This window comes from Brachyhypopomus gauderio, chromosome 4, assembly GCF_052324685.1.
Source record: "Brachyhypopomus gauderio isolate BG-103 chromosome 4, BGAUD_0.2, whole genome shotgun sequence".
NCBI classification, from domain to species: domain Eukaryota; kingdom Metazoa; phylum Chordata; class Actinopteri; order Gymnotiformes; family Hypopomidae; genus Brachyhypopomus; species Brachyhypopomus gauderio.
The window spans coordinates 32,051,033-32,076,891 of NC_135214.1; the positions used below are offsets into that span (position 1 = coordinate 32,051,033).

General features: G+C 42.1%; 1 protein-coding gene across 8 annotated transcripts in view; it reads left to right on the plus strand.

The window, feature by feature from the left end:
- LOC143513050 (uncharacterized) overlaps positions 1–25,859 on the plus strand; it is a 33,042-nt gene that overhangs the window by 2,731 nt on the left and 4,452 nt on the right. For 2 of the 8 annotated variants that reach the window (XM_077003989.1, XM_077003988.1), the window contains exons 2-14: positions 5,278–5,310; positions 5,434–5,469; positions 9,571–9,606; positions 10,013–10,048; positions 11,013–11,045; positions 11,445–11,480; positions 16,029–16,064; positions 16,402–16,440; positions 16,859–16,894; positions 17,075–17,113; positions 17,491–17,526; positions 17,837–17,875; positions 18,290–18,325. In XM_077003989.1, coding sequence (XP_076860104.1) covers positions 5,278–5,310; positions 5,434–5,469; positions 9,571–9,606; positions 10,013–10,048; positions 11,013–11,045; positions 11,445–11,480; positions 16,029–16,064; positions 16,402–16,440; positions 16,859–16,894; positions 17,075–17,113; positions 17,491–17,526; positions 17,837–17,875; positions 18,290–18,325 — 471 coding nt within the window. The remainder of the gene's footprint in view (positions 1–5,277; positions 5,311–5,433; positions 5,470–9,570; positions 9,607–10,012; positions 10,049–11,012; positions 11,046–11,444; positions 11,481–16,028; positions 16,065–16,401; positions 16,441–16,858; positions 16,895–17,074; positions 17,114–17,490; positions 17,527–17,836; positions 17,876–18,289; positions 18,326–25,859) is intronic. The other 6 variants (XM_077003994.1, XM_077003995.1, XM_077003990.1 and 3 more) reach the window with 5 other exon arrangements.

A 25,859-nucleotide genomic window follows, 5' to 3' on the forward strand; every position in this document is an offset into this window, starting at 1 on the left:
TATTTTTTTATTTGTTATTTTTTTATTTAAACATATTCGCTCACCCATCCAAATTATCGAAATTAGGTGTTCCAATCACTTCTATGGCCACTGGCGTATAAAATTAAGGACCTAGCCATGCAAACTGTATTTACAAACATTTGTGAAAGAAGGGGTCACTCTCAGGAGCTCAGGGAATTCCAGCGTGGAACTGTGATAGGATGCCACTAGGCCTGTGTTGAAAAAATCGATTTTCCGATTCAGAATCGATTCGCATATGATGATCTGATTATCGATTCGTACGTCCAAAGATCGATTTTTTAGTGAACTTTTACCCCCGCCTCGTCACTGAATTCACGCAGGCGTGCTCGGTCTAACTAACTGTAAAACGACTTGGCGTCAGACAGTGCTGGTAACGACGATAGTCAAATCGGAAATCTAAAAACAGAAGGACAGTTTATCCAGTGTCAGTGACTATTTACAGTTAGTCCGTGTCACTGACCGTTTACCCAGTGTTTTTACAGTTTAAAAAAAGTTTCAAATGTTCTTGTAACGTTGGGCGCAAAGCGATGGACGAGACAGAATCCTTTGCACTTTCCAAATCATTACGTTTATTACATTTACCGAAGCGCAGACAGCGCACATAAAACACGTTTACATAGAACATGTGTGACTCAAACAACGACGAGCACAGGACGCTGTGCGCGCGCAAATTAAATAGACAAACCACATCAACCCCACGTGATTACGAGACGAGCCACAGGTGATCACAAGACGCACCCGCACCCACGGAGATACACCTACGTAGACGATTAGACGCAGACGACGTTAACACGCCCAAAACGGAGGGGTCGGGGACCGTAACGTGAGAGTTCTGTTCTTATATTCTCACTTTAAAGAAAAATACACGTTTACATTTTATACTTTCAGTTTATTAAGTGTGAGCACTTTTAAAATAAAAATGCATTTGGTAGCAACAGCTTTTGGGTGAATTCTTAATTATTTCAATCATAATAATAATGCACTGTCCCAGTAGGAGCCCACTGTTGCAGATATAGACACCTCAAAGATGTCCTCTGTTTATTGTCCTGGATTACCTTTCTTGAAGGTAGATTTATGATGACCCTTTTCACCAGTCTTCCAGCCATCAGTAACTACCAACTACCAGTAACTATTTGCTGATTAATATCTATATAATACTAGTTTTAACATGTTGCTTCTGTACACAGTCAGGAAACAGCTCAAATACATTTTAAATAAACCCCGAATTGGATCGAATCGGATCGAATCGATTAAATCGGATTAAATAGAAAAAAATCGATTCTTAATCTTCGGAATCGGATCGATTCTTGGAATTTGAATCAATACCCAGCCCTAGATGCCACCTATGTAACCATAGGCGGAGCCAAAGCAGGGGCCGGGGTGGCACTGGACCCCCCTGAATTCTGATTGGCCACCCCAAGTGCCCCTCCAGATGACTGACATGTCACCGCATCGCACATCTTGTTGAGAGCCTGTTGCGTTTTGTAATCGGTAATAATACTCAATGCTCAATTTCATTTAGCACATGCAAGCAGCAGGCACGACAGAGAAATTTTTTCAAACGAACGTGTTGTGCGGAATTCCGACTCCCCTCGTTTGCACACGCATAAAGACGCTACAGATGATATTCGGGAGGTACAGTGATTATAACTTAGTTCATTGAGCACTCTAGTTTTGTCCTAACTAGATATTTAGACATAATACTGCTGTAATACTGCGATGTCGTGGTCCGAGGTGAACTTCGGCCAGTGTGTATTTTATTTAAAATAATTAACACCTTTGAGCCAGTGTGGCTTTGGACATAGATAATGCAGTTTGCTGTGATGGATAATTAAAACCTAGCTCTTATTTATGCATAGAAACATAAATCGATAATATAATCTGTAGCGTCTTTATGCGGATAAACGAGGGTTGTCGGAATGCCCCACAACACCGGCTGAAAGCAAAAAGTGTCGCACGTGAAATGCTACAGGCACCGTTCAGAAACTGATCAGGGGTGAGTTTCCCAAAACGTTCTTAGCGCTAAGTAGGCTACTTCGTAACCTCGTACATTTCATACGAGGTTACGAAGTACTAGCGCTAAGAACGTTTTGGGAAACTCACCCCAGTTCAGTTAAATGTGTTCAGTTCAGTAGATATATGCGGCTTTTAGCCGACGGGCAGGTCCGGAGCCGCCGGGATCACGAGCCTCCGAGAGCCGACACCCCCGACGGCAGGAACCGCCGCGAACAGCTCTAGCACACCCTCCATGGGAAGACAGGGGAGAAAACATTAAACATGGGCACGAGGACAAACAAGCACACCGGAACAGTAAACACGAAGGGCACAAACGGGAACAGTGGGTTAGGGAGACACAAGGGGACAGACAAAAACACAGGAACACAGACATTCATTCCCAAATAGCTGTAGCGGCGCGAAGGCTCCGGGGGCTGGAGACGCTGCAGTAGGCGGTACTCCTCCCGCCTGTTCCGCCCGCTCACCACCAGGTGCCGCACGGCTGGCGGACGCGCTGGGTGTAGCGCGACTGGTCGACCGCTTGGGGGCAGTCCCTCTGGCGGACGCGCGAGGCGTAGCGCGATTGGTCGACCGCTTGGGGGCAGTCCCTCTGGCGGACGCGCGAGGTGCAGCGCAACTGTCTGATCGCTTGGGGGCAGTCCCTCTGGCGGACGCGCGAGGCGTAGCGCGATTGGTCGACCGCTTGAGGGCAGTCCCTCTGGCGGACGCGCGAGGTGCAGCGCGACTTGCAGCCCGCTTGGATGCAGCGCGACTGGCGGGTCTCGCGGCGACCCACCTCACGGGTCCGCGGCTCCCTCCTCCGGGAGGGCCGTAGGGGCTTGCCGCCCTATAGGCCTGCCGGCGCTCCCTCTCCGGGAATCCCCCGTAGGAAGCCCCTCCTTTGCCAGGCCAGCCCCCTCTGGAACCGGTATCGGGAGTGGTGTCCATCGCCGGCATCTCCTCCTCGGCCACGCTCCAGTCCATGGACTGTGCGGGGGTCTCGCATCGGGAGTGGTCCATGGGCTCCTCCCCACAGGAGTCCCCACTCTCCGACGCGGACGGACTGTTCGGTCCGCTCCCACCCCCTTTGCACACGGTCGAGAGCGAACTCACCGACCGCAGACTCTCCTCCTCACTCTCCTCGCTCCGCTCCTCGTTTCCCAACGGAGCTGGGTACAACGACGAAGGGGGGCTGACGTCTTCCCTCTCCTCGCCGTAGTCGGACGGTGGAAGACTGACGTCTTCCTCCCCGTAGTAGATCGTGCTCCTTGAGCACACGGACGGGGAATACTCCTCTCCATCGGAATGCCCAGTGTACTCTGACCACTCCGACGGCGGAGGGCTGGTGTCTTCCCTCTCCTCGCCGTAGCACACAGTCGGCGCGGAGTAGACTGATGGTGTGGGGCTGGTCTCCCTCTCCTCGTCCGACGTCGTGGGAGCCGCTGACGAGGGGGACGGGCATCTGGCTTCACCCTCACTCTCCTCCTCTCCAGAGTCCTCACTCCCGAACTCGTCTTCGGGAGGAGTGAGGGCAAAGGCGCCTACCCCTACCATAAACAGCTCACTGGACTCCCCCTCCGGGAAGTCCAGGAGCGGTGCTCTCCCATCCTTCGATTCGCTGCTGCCCACCGCACTGGGTGGCCGCCCTAGGGACGCGAGAGGGTCCTTCTCCCTCCATATGCGTTCCGCGGACTGGCGGATGCTTTCTGCCATCTCTTCGTCTTCCGTCTCCCGAGCCGCGCAGAGCAAGTACACACACAGGGGGTCCTGCTGCATGGTCTGTTCGGTGACGGGGGATTCGCGGCGCCGAACTGGAGAAGAGTCGTGGTGGCGACGGCTCTTCCTCTTCCCTTTAGGTGCCCGGGTGGCGTATCCAGGCATACCTTTTGTCTTTTGGCTTGTCTTTCTGTAACGCTTGGGTGTGGGAAGCAGGCACCAAGGCGATTACGGTGAACGATGAACATTTAATGGCAATACACGAATAAGCACGGTGTGGGGCGCAAGCAGAACAAACACACACTCACGCTGACACGTAGCTTTAGACAAAGACGAGCACACGACACTGCGCGAACGCACATTAAATAGGTGAGTTACACAGACCCACGTGACCTCGAGACAAGGCACAGGTGTAACAAACGAACACGCTCACAAACAACCCACACCCACGGAAGTACAAACATGGACATAACTGCACGCAGGTGACAAAATGACACGCCCACAGGGAAGGGTCCGGAGCTGTCCCGTGACAAATGCTAAGATTAATCCAATTACTTTTTTTTCAACGTCATACCACAAATACATAAATTACAAGTTGGTTGTGCTCCCCTACCAAACATAAACTTAACATATTCAGTTATCTTTACTTAACATGATCATTGCAATGCCTATTTCAGCTCAATAATGATAACAACTAGTTTTATTTAGCAATGGAAATGTTTTTTTACAAAACATGAAATAATAATTAATGATTACTAAAATAATTTATTAAAACCAAATCCGGGTTTACAGTGCACTAATTATGAGGGGCCGGTCTAAACCAAAAATGCCACACAGCAAATTTGGAAGTGTTAATTCAACTCCTAGGGTGTTAAATTCAACACTTTCAAAGTGTCTATATTGGTCCACACGGGATTGAGTTAAAATAACACTTTTGAAAGTGTTAACTGTGATAGTGTTAAAACAACACTCTCAATAGTTGAAATTTAACACAGATCAGTGTTGAATTTATCTAACACTAGAGTGTAGTGTCAAATGTTAACACCACCTACGGTGTTAATTCAACAACGATTAAGGTTCAAAATATAATAACTCGATGGAAAGTGTTAAATATAGCTCAACATAGAAAACTGAAATTTTAAATACTTCTAGTAGTCAATAATTCCCAAATTCACTTCCAGGAACAAGAACACTTGAAAGAAAACCACACAAGTTGCAGTTTGAATTCACCTGTATGTCAAACAAGCACACCACCTAAAACAGCACTGGCTTTGCAATAGCTACAACAGAAGTCACGACGTCAGCTCCAGACTCCATGAAACTGCTTGTGCTGTAGACCAGCGTTTCTCAACCAGGGTGCCGCGGCATAGGAATGGGATGTCACTTAAGCTCATATGTGATTAAAGGAAGATGAGCGAATACTTTTGGCAATATAGTGTATTTGTTGTGCATCTACCCAATACAAACCAGAAGTCTCTAAATAGTTTTGTAAATTGATATGAAAAACCTTAGTCATAGTCATTATTTTGTATTCATGTTCTTCAGGTCCTGATTGGACGACATCTAATACCACACCCTGTAAGTAATTTTTCTCATGTTTTGAATATGTTGATATGCAGTTAATTTATAGCAATAGATGTAAATGTAGAAAAAAAAATTGTACTGAAAAAATATGCTGTGATATGCATTTGCCAATTTAAGCTCCAGAGCCCTATTGGAGAAGATACTGGGGAACTAGTAAGTTATTTTAGACATGCATTATAATCTTCCTGCTTTATTCTAATTCATAATAGGCCTACTAAAAAAAGCAAAAGGGCTGGATTCCTAAGTCAAAACTCCTTAAATACATATGCATCTGATTTTATACCAGCCTGGACTACACAACCATGGCTAAACAGTTTCTACAAATTCACATGGATATTCCTAGAATGAAACACAAAAACTACATAATTTGGAATCATACACAGCACTAAAAAGTTCATTTAACTAATACTAATTTAGCAGTTGAAGTTAAAAATCTACAATTTCAGTACAAAATGTAATTATTCAAATGTGCTGTGATGTGTATTTGCCAGAGGTGGGGACTCGAGTCACATGACTTGGACTCGAGTCAGACTCGAGTCATTAATATTAAGACTTTTGACTTGACTTGAAAAAATATTCAGAGACTTAGACTTGACTTGGACTTTTACACCAATAACTTGGGACTTGAATTGGACTTGAACCTGTTTACTTGCAAAGACTTGATTTTTTTTTACCCCAAATCTAAATTTTAAAACGCATATTAATATTTATAGTGTGCCCCATTAATTTCATTTCCGTCCTTCTGACGCAGACCGGTCCTCTGCTTTTCCACACGTGTGTGTGTGCGTGAGCTGCAGCACAACCAATCAAATGGGGGGGTTGGCGAACGTAAATTTTTACCGGGCGGGGTGTAAAATGTACACAAATTAAGTATTATATCGCGATCGATCGATCGCCAGTGGTTGGTGCCAGAGCGAACTAGTAACTCATTGAATCATAGATGTGGATCAGAGGTAAATAAACTAGATTTTTTTTCCGGCGTGAGAAATCGGATGTGTAGCGTGAAAGCGTGTGAAGACGGTCAAATGCGTCTCACGCTCAATGCGTGAGAGTTGGCAACCCTGGGTTCTGTATCTGAACTCGGGGAAGAGAGCCTCTCTCTGTCACTATCATAATATCCAGTTCTATCTCAACATGGATTGTGTATTTGAAAACATCTACGTCGAGAAAAAAATATATTGACAAAAGTGGAGCGAGTTTTCAGCTATGGGGACATCATTCATCGTGCACAAATGACATACAGACTTTTGGCCAGCAAATGCAATGCAGAATAGTTTACTGAAATGTCTAAAGTTGCAGATTCCTGTTAATTGTTCAGTTCTTATATTTGTTTGTCTTGTGTCACTCACACATGTTCTCCAAGAAACCAGATAAGAGAAGAGAGGGAAAATGCTGTTATGGTTCTTTGTATTGTACTGTGAAAATATCAGCACTTTTTATTTGAACATGGAGTTCTACTTATGACTTTTTCACAGAATATTTATTTCTGGAAAATTGTAGTTTAAAGTATGAATATTTTTGCAGCTAAGTTTAACAAATTGAACTGTGCAATAAAGAGGTGTAATTTTTTTTTTTTTAATACTTCGTGTTTTCAGTTGCACATGTTTTATCAAGATTTGAGGAGAATACAGATTTAAAAAAGAACGCATGTCTATTATTTACATTTAAAATATACCTGCAACATTGGTAAAAAAAAAAAAAAAAAAAGACTCGAAAGGACTTGAAATTCCAAGTTTCAGACTTGGGACTCGACTTGACTGTTGCCTGTCTTGACTCGAGACTTGACTTGACTTGAGTGTCTTTGCTTGAGACTTGACTCGGGACTTGAGGTATAAAGACTTGGACTTACTTGAGACTTGCAAAACACTGACTTGGTCCCACCTCTGGTATTTGCCAATTTAAGATAAGGAATCCTATTGGAGGGAAAGATACTGGGAAACTAGTGATTTTCGATATGGATTATAATCTTTCTGCTTTATTTAAGTACTCAGCACTGAAATAAAAACAAACTAACAAGGGTGTATGATTTTAACTCAAAACTCCTTATATACACATGCATATGTTATTGCATCTACAAATTGTCTGGGATATTCTTAGAATAAAAAATGTTTGTAATTTTTTTATTTAGTTTTAACATTTTGATCTGTTGAATTGTAGGTTCAAGTGCAAATACAGGAAATTAATTACCGAATTTCACACTGTCACATGCTTTTGAGAATTTAAGATATACAGCCTTTTTGGAGAAGATACTAGGGCAGACCTGGGCAAATCCGGCCCGTTGTGTGTCCCTGAGGCCAATCATAAATGAAACAAATATCTATGTCGTGCGTGCAATACAACTGTGACGCTTTTATTTTGAAAGTGCTACGTCTGTGTTAATTCCGTATGGACGTACGTGCGCGTGTGTGAGCTGTGTGAGAAACAGTGAGAAGGGTAATATGCTGCAGCCCGGAGCCCCGATGGGCGTGGGTAAAGGGCGTATCATGTGTCAATCATTTTCGAATGCAGCCAATCAGATACTAGACTTTCGTTGTCAATCAATTTTTATTAAGCCAATTATCAGCCAGAGTTAGCTGTCAATCATTTTTTAATGCAGCCAATCATCTTAACAGATCTGCCAAAAGAAGGCGGAAACTGCACGGAGAAGCTTTTTAAACAGAAGTATATGCCGCTCTTACACAAAAGTAGCTGAATAAAAACATTAGAAGAGCCATGACTTTAGACATTTTTAAATAAAAGTTTAAAATACTTCTCACTTATTTTTCTGGAACGGCACTTTAATGTTTTTTTCCCTTTATTGCACGTATTGCATCATTTACATCATACATATATGTGGCGAGTGTAAATTGTTAGCGGAGGGGAGGTGTAAATGGACACAAATTAAGTATTATATCGCGATCGATCGCAAAGTATAAACGCCTCCGCCGAGCAGAGTGTTGAGGAGCGATTTCGATTGGAGGATCGTGCTCTATTTTTTATTATTAATTTTTAACTGATGCTGGTCCAGCGTGTCGCGTGCCACTGATTATGCCTCGGCGTGCCAACGGTGGCCCGCGTGCCATAGGTTGCCGACCCCTGCTGTAGAGCCCCATATATGGGGAAACAGTAAGGTTAGGTAGGTGATCAGCGACAAATTAAGGCGAATGAACGTAGCGCGCGAACCTCCACGAACAGCGGAACATTTACGTGACGAATTTTAATGTTGCATTGTGTTCCAGGTTTGAAATGTGCTGGAATTTAGGCTAAAGTACTTGAAAATGCTTGAAATTGTGACTGTATTTCGATTCACAACAAATAGTTGACTGAACAGGGGGGTAATTCCAGAAAGCGGATTTAGTGACGAAACCGGGTAAGTAAACTCAGAGTTAACGAAAACTCAGGCTTTTCCGTTCCAGAAACCGAGCTTAGAGAGAACCTGAGTCAGCTGAGAAATATTGAAATGGACCTTGAAAGTGCCGTAGAAGTGATTTAAAGCTAGGTTTAAGCCTGGTTTATACTTGATGCGGCGCGAGGGTCCGCGCGGCGAAAATGACAATTGCGGTGACTCCGCTCGTGTGCGGCGCGCTGTCGATGAACAAAGTCATGTTTGCAGGGTTTATACATCTTTACAAGGTGGAATTAAAGCACTTGTACGTCACTTTCAAGGTCCATTTCAATATTTCCCAGCACGTTAAACTTAATTAAGTTTAATATTTATACATATACTCGAAATAATTCGCTTTTAATCACATTATTTAATGGTGGTTTATTTTCAAAACGCCCAATCTTAACGTCTTCGCTTTCTCTCATGTTTCGTCCTGGAATTACAAGAGGCTCGTATTTGTTAACGTAATACAAGAAAACTGTTCAGTCAGACAGATATCTGTTGTGAAACGAAGTAGTTACAATTTCAAGCATTTTCAAGTATTTAGCCTAAATTCCAGCACTTTTCAAATCTGAAACAAAAAGCAACATTAAAATTGGTCAGGTAAATGTTCCTTCCCCTGTTTTTGAGGGGTGTTTCTTTACATTAACACATATCGTTTCAGACAACACTGCACAGAATGTGACGCGGCAAGTATAAAAGCCTCTGCCGTTCGCTCGCGCGAGGTGGGCGGAGCCACTGCGATGCGTTTGTGTGGCCCTCTGACACAATTCAGGTTTCTCATGTGGCCCCTTGTAAAAATTAATTGCCCACCCCTGTACTAGGGATTAAGTACAAAATGTTTTGTGTCATTATAAAAATGTGCTGTGATGTGCATTTGCCAATTTAAGCTCCAGAGCCCTATTGGAGAAGACATTGGGGACCTAGTAAGTGATTTTAGATATGGAATATCTTTCTACTTCGTTAGTACTCAGCACTAAAATAAAAACTAACTAGGGTGTATGATTTTAACTCAAAACTCCTTACATACAGATATGTTATGATTATAGACAAGATCACACAACCTTGTAAAAATTGCATCTACAAATTTTCTGGGATATACTTAGAATAAAAAGCTAAAAATGAATAATTGGTAATCATAAGTACAACTGTTATTTTCAGATTGATTACTTATGATCCAGGGTGAACAATCCACATTTTTGTCATTTTAATTTAGTTTGATTTAATTTGGTTTATTGTTTTATTTGTTTTGCATTGTTGGATTTTAAGGAAAAAAATGCAGGCATTCAATTTCCAAAATTTCACACTGTCATGTACTTTTGTGAATTAAAGCTGTACCGTCTTATTGGAGAAGATACTGGGGGATCAGTAAGTGATTTTATAAATGGATTATACTCTTACTTCTCTTTTCTAATTCCCAATACAAAACAAAAGGATTGGATTCTTAAGTCACAATTCCTTGCATACTGTATATGTATATGATTTTCTTACGACGTAGACAACACAACCTTGGCAAAATACTTCTAAATATACTAAATTTCTACAAATCTAGATGGATATTCATAGAATGAAGCTCTATATCTATAATTTCTAATCATACATAGCAGTAATCATCTGACAGCAAATGTGTTTAGCAACTGATGACATTTGATCCAGAATTTACTTGAACAATCCAGATGTGTATTTTTTGGTTGTTTTGCTTTGTTAAATTTCAACTTTAAAACACAGCAGGAATTGAATTACTAAATGTCACACTGTCACATGCATTGTTAGATTGTTGTCCATTTAGACAAATTTTATAAATTGTTTTGGAAGTTGTTGCTACCTTGCATGGACATTTCTCAGATAGAATTCTCCAATACAGGATTTTTTTAAGTTTGACTGACGGGTAGGGTGAGGAATGTAAAATGGAAGCAATCACGCCAAATCTCAGGAAAAATGGAAGGTTTAATAGAAAAAGTGTGCAAACCAAAACCCGTGACTTTGATCCAAATCAAGGATATAATGACCAGCGGTCAACTGGTATAAAGACAAGACATATATAGGCAAACAAACGACCCTCAGGTGAGATGGATCGCAGGCTCCGCCCACCTGAGGGACGAACACAACACCACAACAACAACACAACTGCTGCTGTAGATGGAGGCAACCAGTAGGAGGCCTGCCATACCATGACATTGACAAAAAATTATTAGTTTCTTACTTAAATTTTGTGCTTCTAGCCAAGCCACATTAGTCTAAATATCGTTTGTAAATTGATATGAAAAAACTTAAAATGTAGAATGTGCAATACAATCATTGTATCATGTGATTTCGTATCCATGTTCTTCAGGTCCTGATTGGATGACATCTAATACCACACCCTGTAAGTCATTCTTCTCACATTTTTAAAATGTCAATATCCTTCTTTTTAATTAAAATATTATTGATATCATTAACAATTGGTTATTTTGTTTCTGTTTACTGTCATTTATATTCTAAATATGTGTATCAAATGACGCTCAACATAAACTGCACAGACCTCTTCTAGCTTACTTCACACTAGGATTTAAAATGTCCATGATACCTTTTGTGTTTACTTTAGCAATGTTGCTACAATGAAAATGAGACCTTGATTTTAAGCTTTAACAATGGTCTAAGCTAACTGGATAAATATAATTTTTTTGCCTAGACAACAATTGGTTTTTAGCAATGTAGATAAAATTTAATACTGATATTTGAGTAAATGTGTTAAAATTATAATTTCATTTTGATTTGTTTTTAGCTCCTAATACTGTTACACATCCTTCTTTTGTTCCTAGTAAGTAATTTTTCTCACTTTTTGAGCAACCTGAAATATATGGTCTAAAGAAAACAAATCATTTTAATCCTTACTGTGCTCCATAGTCTAATCCTTTCAGTGTTTGTTTAAACATGCATAGCATTTTTCATCTGATAGGAAAATGGTTAGAAACTGTTGACTTAAGATCTAGGATGTATTTGAATAATATATATTTCCCAGTTTGAGAAGAGGGATTTGTTGTTGATTTTGATTTTATTAATATTAGTGGTGGGCCGTTAACGGCGGTCGTTAATTTGATAATCTTATCGGGCGATATAAAAATTATCGCCGTTAATCTATTCTTAAAGTTGGGTTGGGAACTGGGTCAAAATGGGTAAGCAAACTATGATGACTTTCAACTTGATAGTTTAGCTCTGCTGTATTCCTAACCAGATTGCACAGTAGGGGCGAGAACGAGTTTTCAAACCTGTGAATTACAAATCGTACGTGTTTACTGGGATGCAGCCACGAAGTCGCCAGGTTTGCTTCATGGAAAATTCATTTTTAGGAACGTAAAGTGTTACCGGAGCGGAGCTCGGAGCGGTCGTTTTCTGCATGGTCTTAGTGCTAGATTCGTCGCTATTTAAATATTTCTTTTTATTAACCGTTAAAACTGCAGAGGACCAAAACCGGCTTTTGAAAAAGTCCCCCCCAAATTACGTCCATGAGGTTAAATGTACTAAATGTTGGCTTACATTTCAAATATCATGTTTAGCTGAATAAACATGTTATCAACCCCTTTTAATGTACAGTATGTAGGCTTACAAATTCATGTTTAACTGAATAAACCGTTGAACACGAGTAGCCTACATTTTATTGAGCATGTTTTTCTTCAAATATCAAAGTAGAACAGCTTTCTCAAGCAGTCATTGATGCATTTTGGAAAGAGGAGGTGAGCCCCTGGTCTAATGCACCCTCTGTATTAAGAAACCCTATCTCAAAAACTGACTTTTAGTCATTACTTGGGTAGCATGCATATGAGCCATTTTAATATAGATTAATCTAGATTAGATTTTGCAGTTGAACCTAAAAGCTAAAATTTCAGTACATTTTTTTACATCATTATAAAAATATGCTGTGACCTGCATTTGTGAATTTAAGCTTCAGAGCCCGATGGGAAAAAAAGATACTGGGGAACTAGTAAGTGATTTTAGACATGGATTATAATCGTACTGCTTTATTCTAATACTCAGCACTAAAATAAAAGCAAACAAACAAGGGGTGCATGATTCTTAACTCAAAAGTCTTTACATACACATGCATATGTTATGCTTTTAATAATAATAATTAGGGATGTCCCGATCCAGCTTTTTGAACTTCCGATCCGATACCGATATTTATTTGCACTTCCGATCCGATACCGATATCGGCCGATACCGATACCGGCCTATCCGAGCATGTATTAAAGTTTAAAGTTATTTAGCCAACTTACTTTGTTGTCAAACTCATGTTGAAAAGCGTTTTACTCTTGATAACAAGTAGCCAGCTGAATTAGGTGTGTTTGAATAATACACAATGGTTGGTAAGGAAAAACTGACCTGTTTATTTAGCAATTAATAAACTCAAAATAGACAAAATATTAAATAACAAACAGAAATAGCATCAGTAAACCAAGGATTAAAAAGCCACAAGTGCAAATAATATTGTAAATTATATAAAAAAAAACACACACAACCTGAGTGGAAAATAGTCTATTATTAACATTAACATCCATCAGTGTAACAAGTGTAAACCAAAGCTTAAAAAAAATCCGTGCACATATCGTAAACTAATTAAAAGCAAAATGCCTTCTACTCCACACTTTGCTGCTCCATCCCCATCTATACACTCCCTTCAATTCAAACGTTTCTGCCAGTGTTAGTTGTGTAGGACCTTTCTTTTTGTCTTCGGTTTTCATTAGAAACTCGTCATGTTGTTTATGGTGGTATTTCGCTAAATGCTTGATTAGATTGGTGGTATTAAAAGTTCTTACAGCTTTACCACAACGCTTGACTTTACTGTGGCATATGTTGCACTCTACCTCTTCGTCTTTGTCATCCTTTAAGGTAAAATAATCCCACACAACTGACCGATAACTTCAAATTTACACGGCGGTCCGAGATGCCACGGAGCTAAATTGGGGCAGAAACTACGCTCGTGTGCTGAAGGTGTGCTGGAAAATGCGGACCGGATTTTACTCTCACTAGCAAAAACTGGAATGGATTATCTAAATGGGTGCGCAGGAAAACCGGGATCGGACTTAAAAAAACTGGATCGGGAGTCTGGATCGGCATTTTCTCGTGTCTGCCGATCCGATACCGATACGCATTTTTTGCTAATATCGGCGGCCGATCCGATCCAAATATCGGATCGGGACAACCCTAATAATAATAATAATACATTTTATTTAAAGCGCCTTTCATAAACACCCAAGGACACTGTACAGATAAAATGGGAGAAAGGTCAGGTACAGCAGTAAATAATATAAAACAATTAAGAAATATTAAAAGCAGTCCGAAACAGGAGTTTTTTCAGTTCAGATTTGAAAGTCTTGAGTGAAGTGCAGGAACGCAGGGAAATGGGTAGCGAATTCCAAAGCTTTGGGCCAACAACGCTGAAGGCTCGCTCACCGAACCCTTGTAGCCGGACTGGGGGAACAACCAAGAGGTGAGCATCAGCGGAACGGAGAGAACATGCAGGACAGTAGCGTGAAACTAGCGAGGACAGGTAAGCGGGGGCCAGGTTCTGTAGTGAACGGAAGACCAAGAGTAATGTCTTGTACTGAATGCGGTATTGGATGGGAAGCCAATGAAGCTATATCAGTTTTGGGGTGATGTGCTCAGATGATTTAGACCGTGTCAGGACCCTGGCAGCAGAATTCTGCACATGCTGGAGCTTCTTGATTTTACTGGCCGGCAGTCCAGCCAACAGAGCATTGCAGTAGTCCAGACGACTCGTAACAAAAGCATGAACAAGAGTTTCAGCCACAGAGTCAGTGAGTGAAGGGCGGAGTTTAGCGATGTTTCTTAGATGGAAGAAAGCAGTTTTAGTAATGTTATTGATATGGGCTTCCAATGTGAGCTGAGTCCAAGATAACACCCAGATTACGGACAGTAGGTGATGTGGATGTAACGAATCCAGGAATTGAGATGGATGGTTGAACAAGTTTCCGAAGAGTGGGTGAGGAGGTAATGAGAATGGCCTCAGACTTGCTATTATTTAGATTGAGAAAGTTCTTTGCCATCCAGGAATTGACATCATGGAGACAGCTGAGCAAGGATCCAGGAGGTTGAAGATCCGAGGGCTTGGAACAGACATAGATTTGGGTGTCATCAGCATAGCAGTGGAACTGGAGGCCATGCTGTCGAATGATATTACAAAGGGGGAGGAGGTAGATTATAAGAAGTGGGCCAAGGACCGAGCCTTGAGGTACACCAGACGTTACAGCAGAGCAGGTGGATCTAAAGCCGCTGAGGGAAACAAACTGCTGGCGGTCAGAGAGGTATGACTCAAACCATGATAGCACCGTATCAGATAGTCCAGTTCAGAGTTTCAGCTGGGTCAACAGTGTAGAGTGGCAAACTGTGTCGAATGCTGCAGTGAAGTCAAGAAGAACTAAGATGTTAACTAGTCCAGAATCGGCTGCTAATAGAAGATCGTTCATCACTCGGACTAAAGCAGTTTCAGTGCTGTGGTTACTCCTGAACCCAGACTGGAACTGCTCAAATAGATTATTAGATGATAAATAGTCCTTTAATTGAGTGGCAACCACACGCTCAAGCAGCTTACTGAGAAAAGGGAGGTTGGATATGGGACGGTAATTACCGAGGTCCTTGGGAGCCAAACCAGGTTTCTTAAGGATAGGGGTGATGGCAGCCAATTTCAGTGAGAGGGGAACAATGCCAGAGGCGAGGGAAGCGTTAATAGTCCTGGTGAAGAGAGGACAGAGTGAGGGCAGACAATCTTTAACCAGGCATGTAGGCAGAGGATCCAAAACACAGGAGGTTGGTTTTGCGGATTGATGTACATCGCTACTGTGGTGGTATCCACTGGAGTGAAAGATAAAAAGCAACAGCTGACTAGAGGACTTTGTTAAACAGGGTCAGAAGAGGAGTTTGTGAGGGCTATGCCAGCATGAATGTTCCTAATTTTCTCTTCAAAAAATGTCATGAATTTGCTACACAGCATTGATGATGGAGTGAGGGCAAAGTTATTACCAGGCCTTAAAAGCTTGTTAACTGTGGAAACCTTTTAGCCAAGATTACACAACCTTGTAAAAATAGCATCTACAAATCTAATTTTAAATTCTTAGAATAAAAAGCTAAAAATTAATAGTTGGGAATCATATGTACAACTGTCAATCTGTTCACTGTTAATTGTTGAATTTTAAGTTAAGTTCAAATACAGGAATTTAATTACCGAATTTCACACTGTCCCATGCTTTTGAGAATTTAAGATGTACAACCTTTTGGAGAAGATACTAGGGATTAAGTACAAAATGTTTTGTCACTATAAAAATGTGCTGTGATGTGCATTTGCCAATTTAAGGTCCAGAGCCATATTGGAGAAGAAATTGGAGAACTAGTAAGTGATTTTAGACATGCATTATAATCTTACTACTCTATTCTAATTCCTAATACTAAAAAAGCAAAAGGGCTGGATTCCTAAGTCAAAACTCCTTACATACATATGCATCTGACTTTATACCAGCCTAGACTACACAACCATGGCTAAATAGTTTCTACAAATTCACATGGATATTCCTAGAATGAAACACAAAAACTACATAATTTGTAATCATACACAGCACTAAAAAGTTCATTTAACTAATACTAATTTAGCAGTTGAAGCTAAAAATCTACAATTTCATTACAAAATGTAATTATTCAAATGTGCTGTGATGTGTATTTGCCAATTAAAGATAAGGAGTCATATTGGAGGGAAAGATACTGGGAAACTAGTAAGTGATTTTCAATATGGATTATAATCTTTCTGCTTTATTTAAGTACTCAGCACTGAAATAAAAACAAACTAACAAGGGTGTATGATTTTAACTCAAAACTCCTTTCATACACATGCATATGTTATAATTATAAACAAGATTACACAACTTTGTAACAATTGCATCTGCAAATTTTGTGGAATATTCTTAGAATATAAACTAAAAAATAATAATTAGTAATCATAAGTACAATTGTTGTTTTCAGACTGATGACTTATGGTCCAGGGTGAATAACCCAAATGTTTGTCATTTAATTTAGTTTGATTTAATTCAGGGGTTTTTTTTGTTTGTTTTGCATTGTTGGATTTTAAGGGGAAAAAATGCAGGCATTCAATTATCAAACATTCACACTGTTGTGTACTTTTGTGAATTTCAGCTCCAGAGCCCTATAGGAGAAGATATTGGGGAACTAGTAAGTGATTTTAGACATGCATTATAATCTTACTACTTTTATTTTATTGCTAATACTAAAACAACAGTCAACCGAGCTGGAATAAAAAGCTAAAAATTAATATACATTAATACACAACAAAAACAAAATATATATATATTATTATAAAAATATGCTGTGACGTGCATTTGTGAATTTAAGCTTCAGAACCCGATTGGAAAAGAAGATACTGGGGAACTAGTAAGTGATTTTAGACATGGATTATAATCTCAATGCTTTATTATAGTATTCAGCACTAAAATAAAAACAAACAAACAAGGGGTGCATGATTCTTAACTCAAAAGTCTTTACATAGACATGCATATGTTATGCTTTTAGCCAAGATTACACAACCTTGTAAAAACAGCATCTACAAATCTACTTTGAAATTCTTAGAATAAAAAGCTAAAAATTAATAATTGGGAATCATATGTACAACTGTCAATCTTTTAACTGTTAATTGTTGAATTTTAGGTTAAGTTTAAATACAGACCTTTTGGAGAAGATACTAGGGATTAAGTACAAAATGTTTTGTGTCACTATAAAAATGTGCTGTGGTGTGCATTTGCCAATTTAAGCTCCAGAGCCCTATTGGAGAAGAAATTGGAGAACTAGTAAGTGATTTTAGACATGCATTATAATCTTACTACTCTATTCTAAAAAAGCAAAAGGGCTGGATTCCTAAGTCAAAACTCCTTACATACATATGCATCTGACTTTATACCAGCCTGGACTACACAACCATGGCTAAATAGTTTCTACAAATTCACATGGATATTCCTAGAATGAAACACAAAAAATACATAATTTGTAATCATACACAGCACTAAAAAGTTCATTTAACAAATTGAAGCTAAAAATCTACAATTTCATTACAAAATGTAATTATTCAAATGTGCTGTGATGTGTATTTGCCAATTAAAGATAAGGAGTTCTATTGGAGGGAAAGATACTGGAAAAATAGTAAGTGATTTTTCGATATGGATTATAATCTTTCTGCTTTATTTAAGTACTCAGCACTGAAATAAAAACAAACTAACAAGGGTGTATGATTTTAACTCAAAACTTCTTACATACACATGCATATGTTATCATTATAGACAAGATCACACAGCCATGTACAAATTGCATCTACAAATTTTCTGGGATATTCTTAGAATAAAAAGCTAAAAATTAATAATTAATAATCATAAGTACAATTGTTATTTTCAGACTGATGACTTATGATCCAGGGTGAACAACCCAAATGTTTGTCATTTAATTTAGTTTGATTTAATTCAGGTGTTTTTTTTTTGTTTGTTTGTCTTGCATTGTTGGATTTTAAGGGGAATTCAATTTACAAACATTCACACTGTTGTGTACTTTTGTGAATTTCAGCTCCAGAGCCCTATTGGAGAAGATATTGGGGAACTAGTAAGTGATTTTAGATATGGAATATAATTTTTCTGCTTTATATTAGTACTCATCACTAAAATAAAAACTAACTAGGATGTATGATTTTAACTCAAAACTCCTTACATACACATGGATATGTTATGATTATAAACAATATCACACAACCGTCACGTCCAGCACCTCTATCCTCCCTGCTCCCACCTAGCTTCCCCGTTCCATGGTTTCTCCCTCTGTCTGCCACGCCCCTCTCCTCATTGTTCCCACCTGTGTCTCGTTTCACCGTCATGTTGTCAGTATATTTAAACCCTTCTGGGGTGGGTTTCCCGAAACGTTCGTAGCGCTAAGTACTTCTTAACCTCGTACGTTTCATACGAGTTTACGAAGTACTTAGCGCTACGAACGTTTCGGGAAACCCACCCCTGTTCTACACTCCTGTGTCAGTCATTGTTTGTGCGTGAGTCTTCCCTTGCCTTCTTACCTGTTGGATTCCTGTTCCTCCTTTCGCCTGATTCATGTTCCTGGTTTGTTCTCTGGTTATTTCTAGTCGATTATGTTTTACTCAAGTTAGCCATTCAGTTTAGTTTTTACTCGCTGTGTTCAGTTGTTGTCTGGTTAAGTCTCTTGTCTGTTGTCTGTGTCACCTTTTTTTCTCCCTGGTTGACGTTGCTCCTGACCGTAGACAGAAGCCAGTGGAGCTTATAGTTCCTTGGGCTAGAGCTAACTGGCTAGAGCTAACTCTAGGGTGATACCCGCATTTACTTCACTTATATTTTTCTTTCAGAGTGAGTCGCAGGAGTCCAAGTCGAGTTTCCAACGCATCTCTCCTTTATTGACAGCGATAAATCACATAGGGATAAATGGCCTAGCACTGAAACATGGGAGAGTGAGCCGTAGATGTTAACAGAGTTATGCGAGGCGAAGAACTGAACTAACATCAACTGCACTTTTACTAAAGTCTCTTAAAGGGACATGAACCTCAATATTGTAACACTACCCCCACTCTGGATGGTGTATAACATATATCACCAATCCAGCACACACACCACATATTCACCGTCTCATCTTTTGTTCTAAAGTGAATGTCCCTTAGCATTTCCAAGCGTGCACCACTTCATGAAGAAGAGGAGAGAACCTGGTGTGTCCTTATGGGTTTGTCTTTTTGCAAGGCATAGTCTGTAGATTGGAGTCCATAATGCAGCAAGCCAGCTACTTGGCTTAGTGTTCCAGCTGAGCGAAGCACTCCATAGGTCCAATCCTGAAGGAAACATCAACAACCCTACCATGCACTAATATTTACTAACATCAAAAACAATTCTCCTTTTATATAGTGAAACAGCTCTCCCCAACTAACTTATAGTAACCAAATACATTTGATTAAAAAAAAATACGTAGAACGTTAACTTATCAAGTGTGCTTGGTGTTTGTTTTTTTTTACGATTACAACAACAAATATGTATTGCAGTAACAAAACTCTCTTTTTTTTTTTGATTACAACAACAAATGTGTATTGCAGTAACAAAATCTTTTTTTTTTGTGAGTGTGGGCATGTTTAGGTTCAGTCCTCTAATCAGTCCAATCTCCATATCTGTTTGGAGCTTTCCTACACCTTCTTGGATCCCCTTTGGGTGTGTGGGCGGCAGAATGTTCAGTAACAGTCCTTTTTGTTTCTGGTTGCCCTGTGCTACCCCCACTATTACAAACTGCATCAGTGTCCATAGCAGATCTGGAGATGCCCAATGAGTTGTTGGAGGTTTCTGCAGGGATTTGGTCAGTGTCCAGAGTGAGGTTGGATGGTTCTAACTCTACTTGCTCATCAACGAATAAGTGGGAAAGGTCAGGGTCAGACTCCATGTCCAGTTCTGGTGGTGGAATTTCTGAGGGTTTCCATGTCTCATTCTGTTTGAAGACCCAGCTGTTGTCCAGTGGTTCACGGGAGTGGTAAACTTTCAGTTTATCGTGATGCACCACTTTACATTTAGTTTTAGGGCTCTTTTGAATTCTATACACCAAGTCATCAAGTTGGCCAAGAACGAAGTAGGGACCTTCATAGGAGGGTAGGAACTTCCTCACTTTGTTCCTCACACGTTTAGTGCCCTTGATGAGATGCCATACAGTATCACCTATTTGATAGTGGGTCTTGCAAACATTTTTGTCATACTGTCTCTTGGCCCGTTCAACAGAACGTCCCAGCACCTCTCTTGCAATTTGGTGAGCAAGCTCTAGCCTCTCACGGAGCTGGGTGACATACTGAGGGGGGGTTACTGATTGCACAGGTCCCGGCGGCAAACCTGCTGCTATGTCAATGGGCTCTGTTATTTCTCGTCTGAAGAGCATCATGTTGGGTGTGAATCCTGTGGAGCTGTGTTTTGTCGCCCGGTATGCCATCACAGCATATGGAATCATAATGTCCCAGTCCCAATGACAACGCTCAGTCGTAGTGGCCAGGATCTTCTGTAGGGTGGAGTTGAAACGTTCAACTTGTCCGTCGGACTGCGGTCTGAAAGGGGTAGTGCGAGTCTTTTCAATTCCCAGCAACTCACACATTCTCTGAAAGACTTCGGACTCGAAATTGGAGCCTTGATCACTGTGCAAAACATGAGGAGCCCCATAACGACAGCCACCGTTACCGTTACAGCCTGGTCATTCGGCAAAGCTTATGCTTCCACAGTTTTTGTGAAATAATCTTGCACAACCAAGATATAGCGGTTATATCTCTCTGTCTCATTCATCGGGCCCATCAAATCAATAGCAATTCTCTCCATGGGTGCCCCAACACGAACAGTACCCATAGGTGCTTTGGGTGCTTTTGGGGGACGAGCCTTAGCGGCACAATTAGTACAAGTGCGGCACCAGAGCATGACATCCTCCTTCATTTGATACCAGTAGTACCGGGTTTGCAGACGGGTCAGGGTCCTCTCTACTCCAAAATGGCCCCCAACAGGTCCATCGTGCATCTGCCTAATTACGTCGTGACGATAGGCCCGTGGTAGTAGGACTTGTAGATGATATGCAGGGCTCTCAGAGTTGTAAAACCGTCTGAATATGATGTTTCCTCTGAAGTTCAATCTGTCCCACTGACTCCAATATGCTTTTGTGGCTGGACTGCAAGATGATATTTCTTTCCAGAGGGGGCGCTGGTTCCCCTCCTCTAACCACCTCCACACTGGTGCGATGTCAGGATCAGTTTTCTGTGCATCGCACAGCTGCTCTGCAGTCCAACCTGGAAAAGGACTTATCTCACTTGTCCCTATGCAGTGGACTTTTTCCATCAGATGGACAGCCTCTTCCCCCCTTCTGCTGTGATTTCCCACCTCTTGGGATTGTGTTGTCTTGAGTGATTTGTCTACCCCCACTGGCATGAACTCAGCCGAAGAAACAAGACAGTCCCCTTTTTCACTGCTGCTTAAGTCGCACTGTACTGCTTGGTCACTGAAATGCTCGCTGCTCAAGGATGGATCTGGAACCATACAGGGGCAGGATCTCGGACATGGACGCCTGGACATTGCATCAGCATTACAGTGTTGAACGCCTGGCCGATGGATGACGTATTCATATTCCCCAAGTTTTTCCAGCCATCTGGCCAGCTGGCCTTCAGGTTCCTTCATACGCATGAGCCAACGCAAGCTACTGTGGTCGGTTCGTACCGTGAAGGTTCTGCCCAGGAGGTACTGGCGAAAGTGAGAGGTGAATTCTACAACGGCCAAGAGTTCCCGCAATAATTTTGCTCAGTCTTAGACAGTCTGCGGCTCCCGTAGGCCAAGACACGTTCTTCGTTATTCTGCACTTGAGATAGGACGGCACCAATTCCGAAGTCACTGGCATCCGTGTCCAGAATAATGCTACCAGTGTCAAGGGGATAGCCTAGGACCGGGGCAGAGGTAAGCCTACTTTTTAATTCCTCAAATGCCTCTTGGCACTCTGCTGTCCACTGAAAACGGGCATACTTTCTGGTGAGTGCGTGAAGGGGTTGCGCCACTGCTGCAAAGTCTTTCACAAATCGTCGGTAATATGAAGCAAGCCCAACAAACTGACGAACTTCTGAGATATTGCAAGGCGGTGGCCACTCCAGCACTTTTGAAATCTTTTGCGGATCAGTGGAAATGCCGTGTTCAGACACAATATGTCCAAGGTATGCTACCTGTCGGCGAAAGAGACAACATTTGGCTGGCTTCAGCTTGAGGTTTGCTTGGCGGAGTCTCTCAAACACCTGTCCAAGGCGTTCTAGCATCTCTGAAGCATCTTTGCCCAGGATTATTATGTCATCCAAGTATACCAGACAGGTCTCCCACTGCATGCCGGCCAGAACACGATCCATCAAGCGTTGGAACGTCGCTGGTGCATTACATAAACCGAAGGGCATGACATTCCATGTGAATAGGCCCTTCCTACTGCAGAAAGCTGCGGCTTGGCGGGCCCTGGGGGTGAGTTCCACCTGCCAATACCCGGCAGCCAAGTCTAACGTACTAAACCACCGGGCATTAGATAAGGTGTCTAGCGTGTCCTGAATGCGGGGTAAGGGGTACGCATCTTTGACAGTGCATTCATTCAAGGATCGGTAGTCAACACAAAGTCTATAGGATTGGTCTTTCTTGCGTACCATGACAATTGGCGATGCCCAGCTGCTATGACTCCGACATGCAAGTCCTGACTCAAGGCTTTGTTCTATCTGCTGATCAGCATTAAGTTGTTTTTCCCAGGCCATGCGACGTGGAGGTTACTTTATTGGGGCACCAGGCAGGGTTTGGATGTCATGCTGCACCAGTGTGGTCTCCAGGTCCGGTGGAAAAGACATCTCCATATTCCTGAAGTAGCCGGGCTAGCTTTGCTTTATCCTCTGGGCTTAAAACAGATGCGCCTTCAGTATACAGATCTTGTAGATGGTTTGGAACAGCAGCCAAGCAAGAACAATCTGGTCTGGACCCTGTGGACACAGTAGAATGGCCTTGGACTACTTCTGCAGTTTGGAGGACCCCTGCCACTGCACCCCTCTTTATGGTGACAGCTGAAGCTCCAGGGTTATACATTCGGATGGGAATATGAATAGCTGACTGAGCATTCACAACAACTCTTGCCACAAGCACTCCGTGCTTCTCCATGAACCCCCTGGTTGGGCTCAACACCACCTCCCCCTTCTCAGGCCCGCGGAAGTGGGCATTACCAGGCACGATGTACTCACACCCAGACTCCAATGTGGCTGTACGTGCTACTCTGACAATGTGGGCCCTAGGTCTGTGGTTTGGGTCAAAGTAGGGAATCTGCTCCCCGAACAGCATGATTTTTTTGTTTCCAAAATCAAGACGTGCTCTAGACTGCTCTAGGAATGGGTGGCCCAAGATCATTTCAGTGTCCTTTGCTACATCACCCACCAAAAAGTTGACACTCACCACGTGGCCACCGATTTGGATGGGCAGATGAACTTCTCCCAGCACAGCAATGTTCATGGGCCCGATGCCCTGTAGGAATTGCACAGTAGACTGCTGCAGTGAGGGCTTAACATCTGGGTGGATCTCGTTAAAGTAGTGAAGAGGCAGGACATTTCTCCGAGCGCCACTATCTCCCTGTCATGTATTAACACGTGGATGCACATTTCCGGGCCGTTTTTCACAGTGAGCACGGCTGGAGTATTGTGATGTGTGTGCGGGTTATTTACTTCTGGAGCTGGAGTGGGCTTAACTAGTTTTCTGGGCGATGGACAGGCCTGTTTCATGTGCCCTATTCCAGAACAATTGTGACATCTGATTTCAGCCCAGTCGATATTTTTCCATTTCCCACCTTTAAATCCACCTCTGGCTGGTGAGAGGCTGCTGTCTTTGTGTCTCCATTCGGCAGGCATTCCTATTCCTATCATGCTGTCTTTGTCATCCCTCTGTCTCAAAGCGTTGCCATCTTGCACTATAGCTGTCTTGCTTTTCCGCTCAAGGTTTTTATATGTGTTTGTGGCCATAAGTTGCGTGACACTTGTGGCTGCACGTCTTGTGGTCTCATACCTGTGTGCAATTTCATAAGCCTTAGCCAGTGTGCGTGGTCTGTTTTCCAGCAGCTTTTGTATAATGTCGGCATCCCCAAGCGCGTTAGTGAACACCTCCACAGCAATGCTATCTTGTTCAGTTTCTGATCGGTCTGAATATACAATGGACACTTTTTCATAAATGTCGTCCCTGAGAGTATGCAAGGCCTCACCTGACTTGCGAATGCGCTGTCTCAGTTCAATTGCCACTGCAGCTGCATGCTCTGATGCTGGCCCGTAAGCCGCCTCGACCTGCTGAACCATCTGTCTGTAGCCCCACTGTGCAGATCTCGGGTTTTTATGAACGACAGCTCCAGCAGCACCTACTAGACAAAACTTGAGCTGGATGGCCTTAGTATTCTCAGTCCAGTTGTTAGCCTCCGCACAGCTCTCAAAACGATACAGGAATTCTTTCCATGACGATGAACCATCAAACTGCCCTGGGCGTAGTACAGGAACCCTCTCTCTTTGGCTGCTATATTCATCACCACTGTAGTTGGGGGAATAATCGTCTTGTGTGTAAATAGGTGGTTTGTTACATGAGGAGCGGCAAACGCAATTATGAGGGGTGCATTTATATCTGACCTGTGCGTTATTACATACTTGAGGTGGGTGACTTTGACATTTTGGACAATGTCCATCAGGTTGCAGTACACGCTGATTTTGCACACCACATACCTCGCATGTACACAGCAGACTTAGGGAATCTTGACCTGGCACATCAGGACAAACAATGCGTGTGCTTTCTGCATTGTATTTGTGCATCGGGGGAGTGAAGGGGTTAACACCGGTAGCGCACGGCATTTTCGGTAGCTCGGAGCGCTCATATATTGAATACACTACTCTGCCACCGGGGCTTTGAGTACTCTGTAGTCCGGTTAAACATTCGTTTTCATTCGCGCCGTCTGTAGCGGTTCCCATATTAACAAGGAACGGATTGGTGCACAGCGAGCGCGCGGGAAAAACTCCGTCGGTCAGGAAAAGTTCAGGCCTCGCTCTGTGCGCGTGCATGCGCGCGGGAGAAAGTAGCTCTGTGCTTTTAATAAACGGATTGCTGTTGTGTTTTAATGAAGCGTTTCCATAGTCAAAATGACTCTGTCCCTCGTGATTCTCATTTATAGTTATCAGAGACATGAATGGGTTGCTATAGTTTGTGAAATTTGCGCTGAGGCTTTCTTCTGCGGTGGGACTTTCCCTCTGCTCCGCCATATTCCGCCTTGGTATCGTTAGCTAAGGTATTTTCTCTAGCTTATTTCGCCACTTCGTTATGATCAGTTGCATGTGACTCACCACTGAAAGCCGGATTAATCCCGGACGAGCCCCCAGTGTCACCTTTTTTTCTCCCTGGTTGACGTTACTCCTGACCGTAGACAGAAGCCAGTGGAGCTTATAGTTCCTTGGGTAGAACTGGCTAGAGCTAACTCTAGGGTGATACCCGCGTTTACTTCACTTATATTTTTCTTTCAGAGTGAGTCGCAGGAGTCCAAGTCGAGTTTCCAACGCATCTCTCCTTTATTGACAGCGATAAATCACATAGGGATAAAT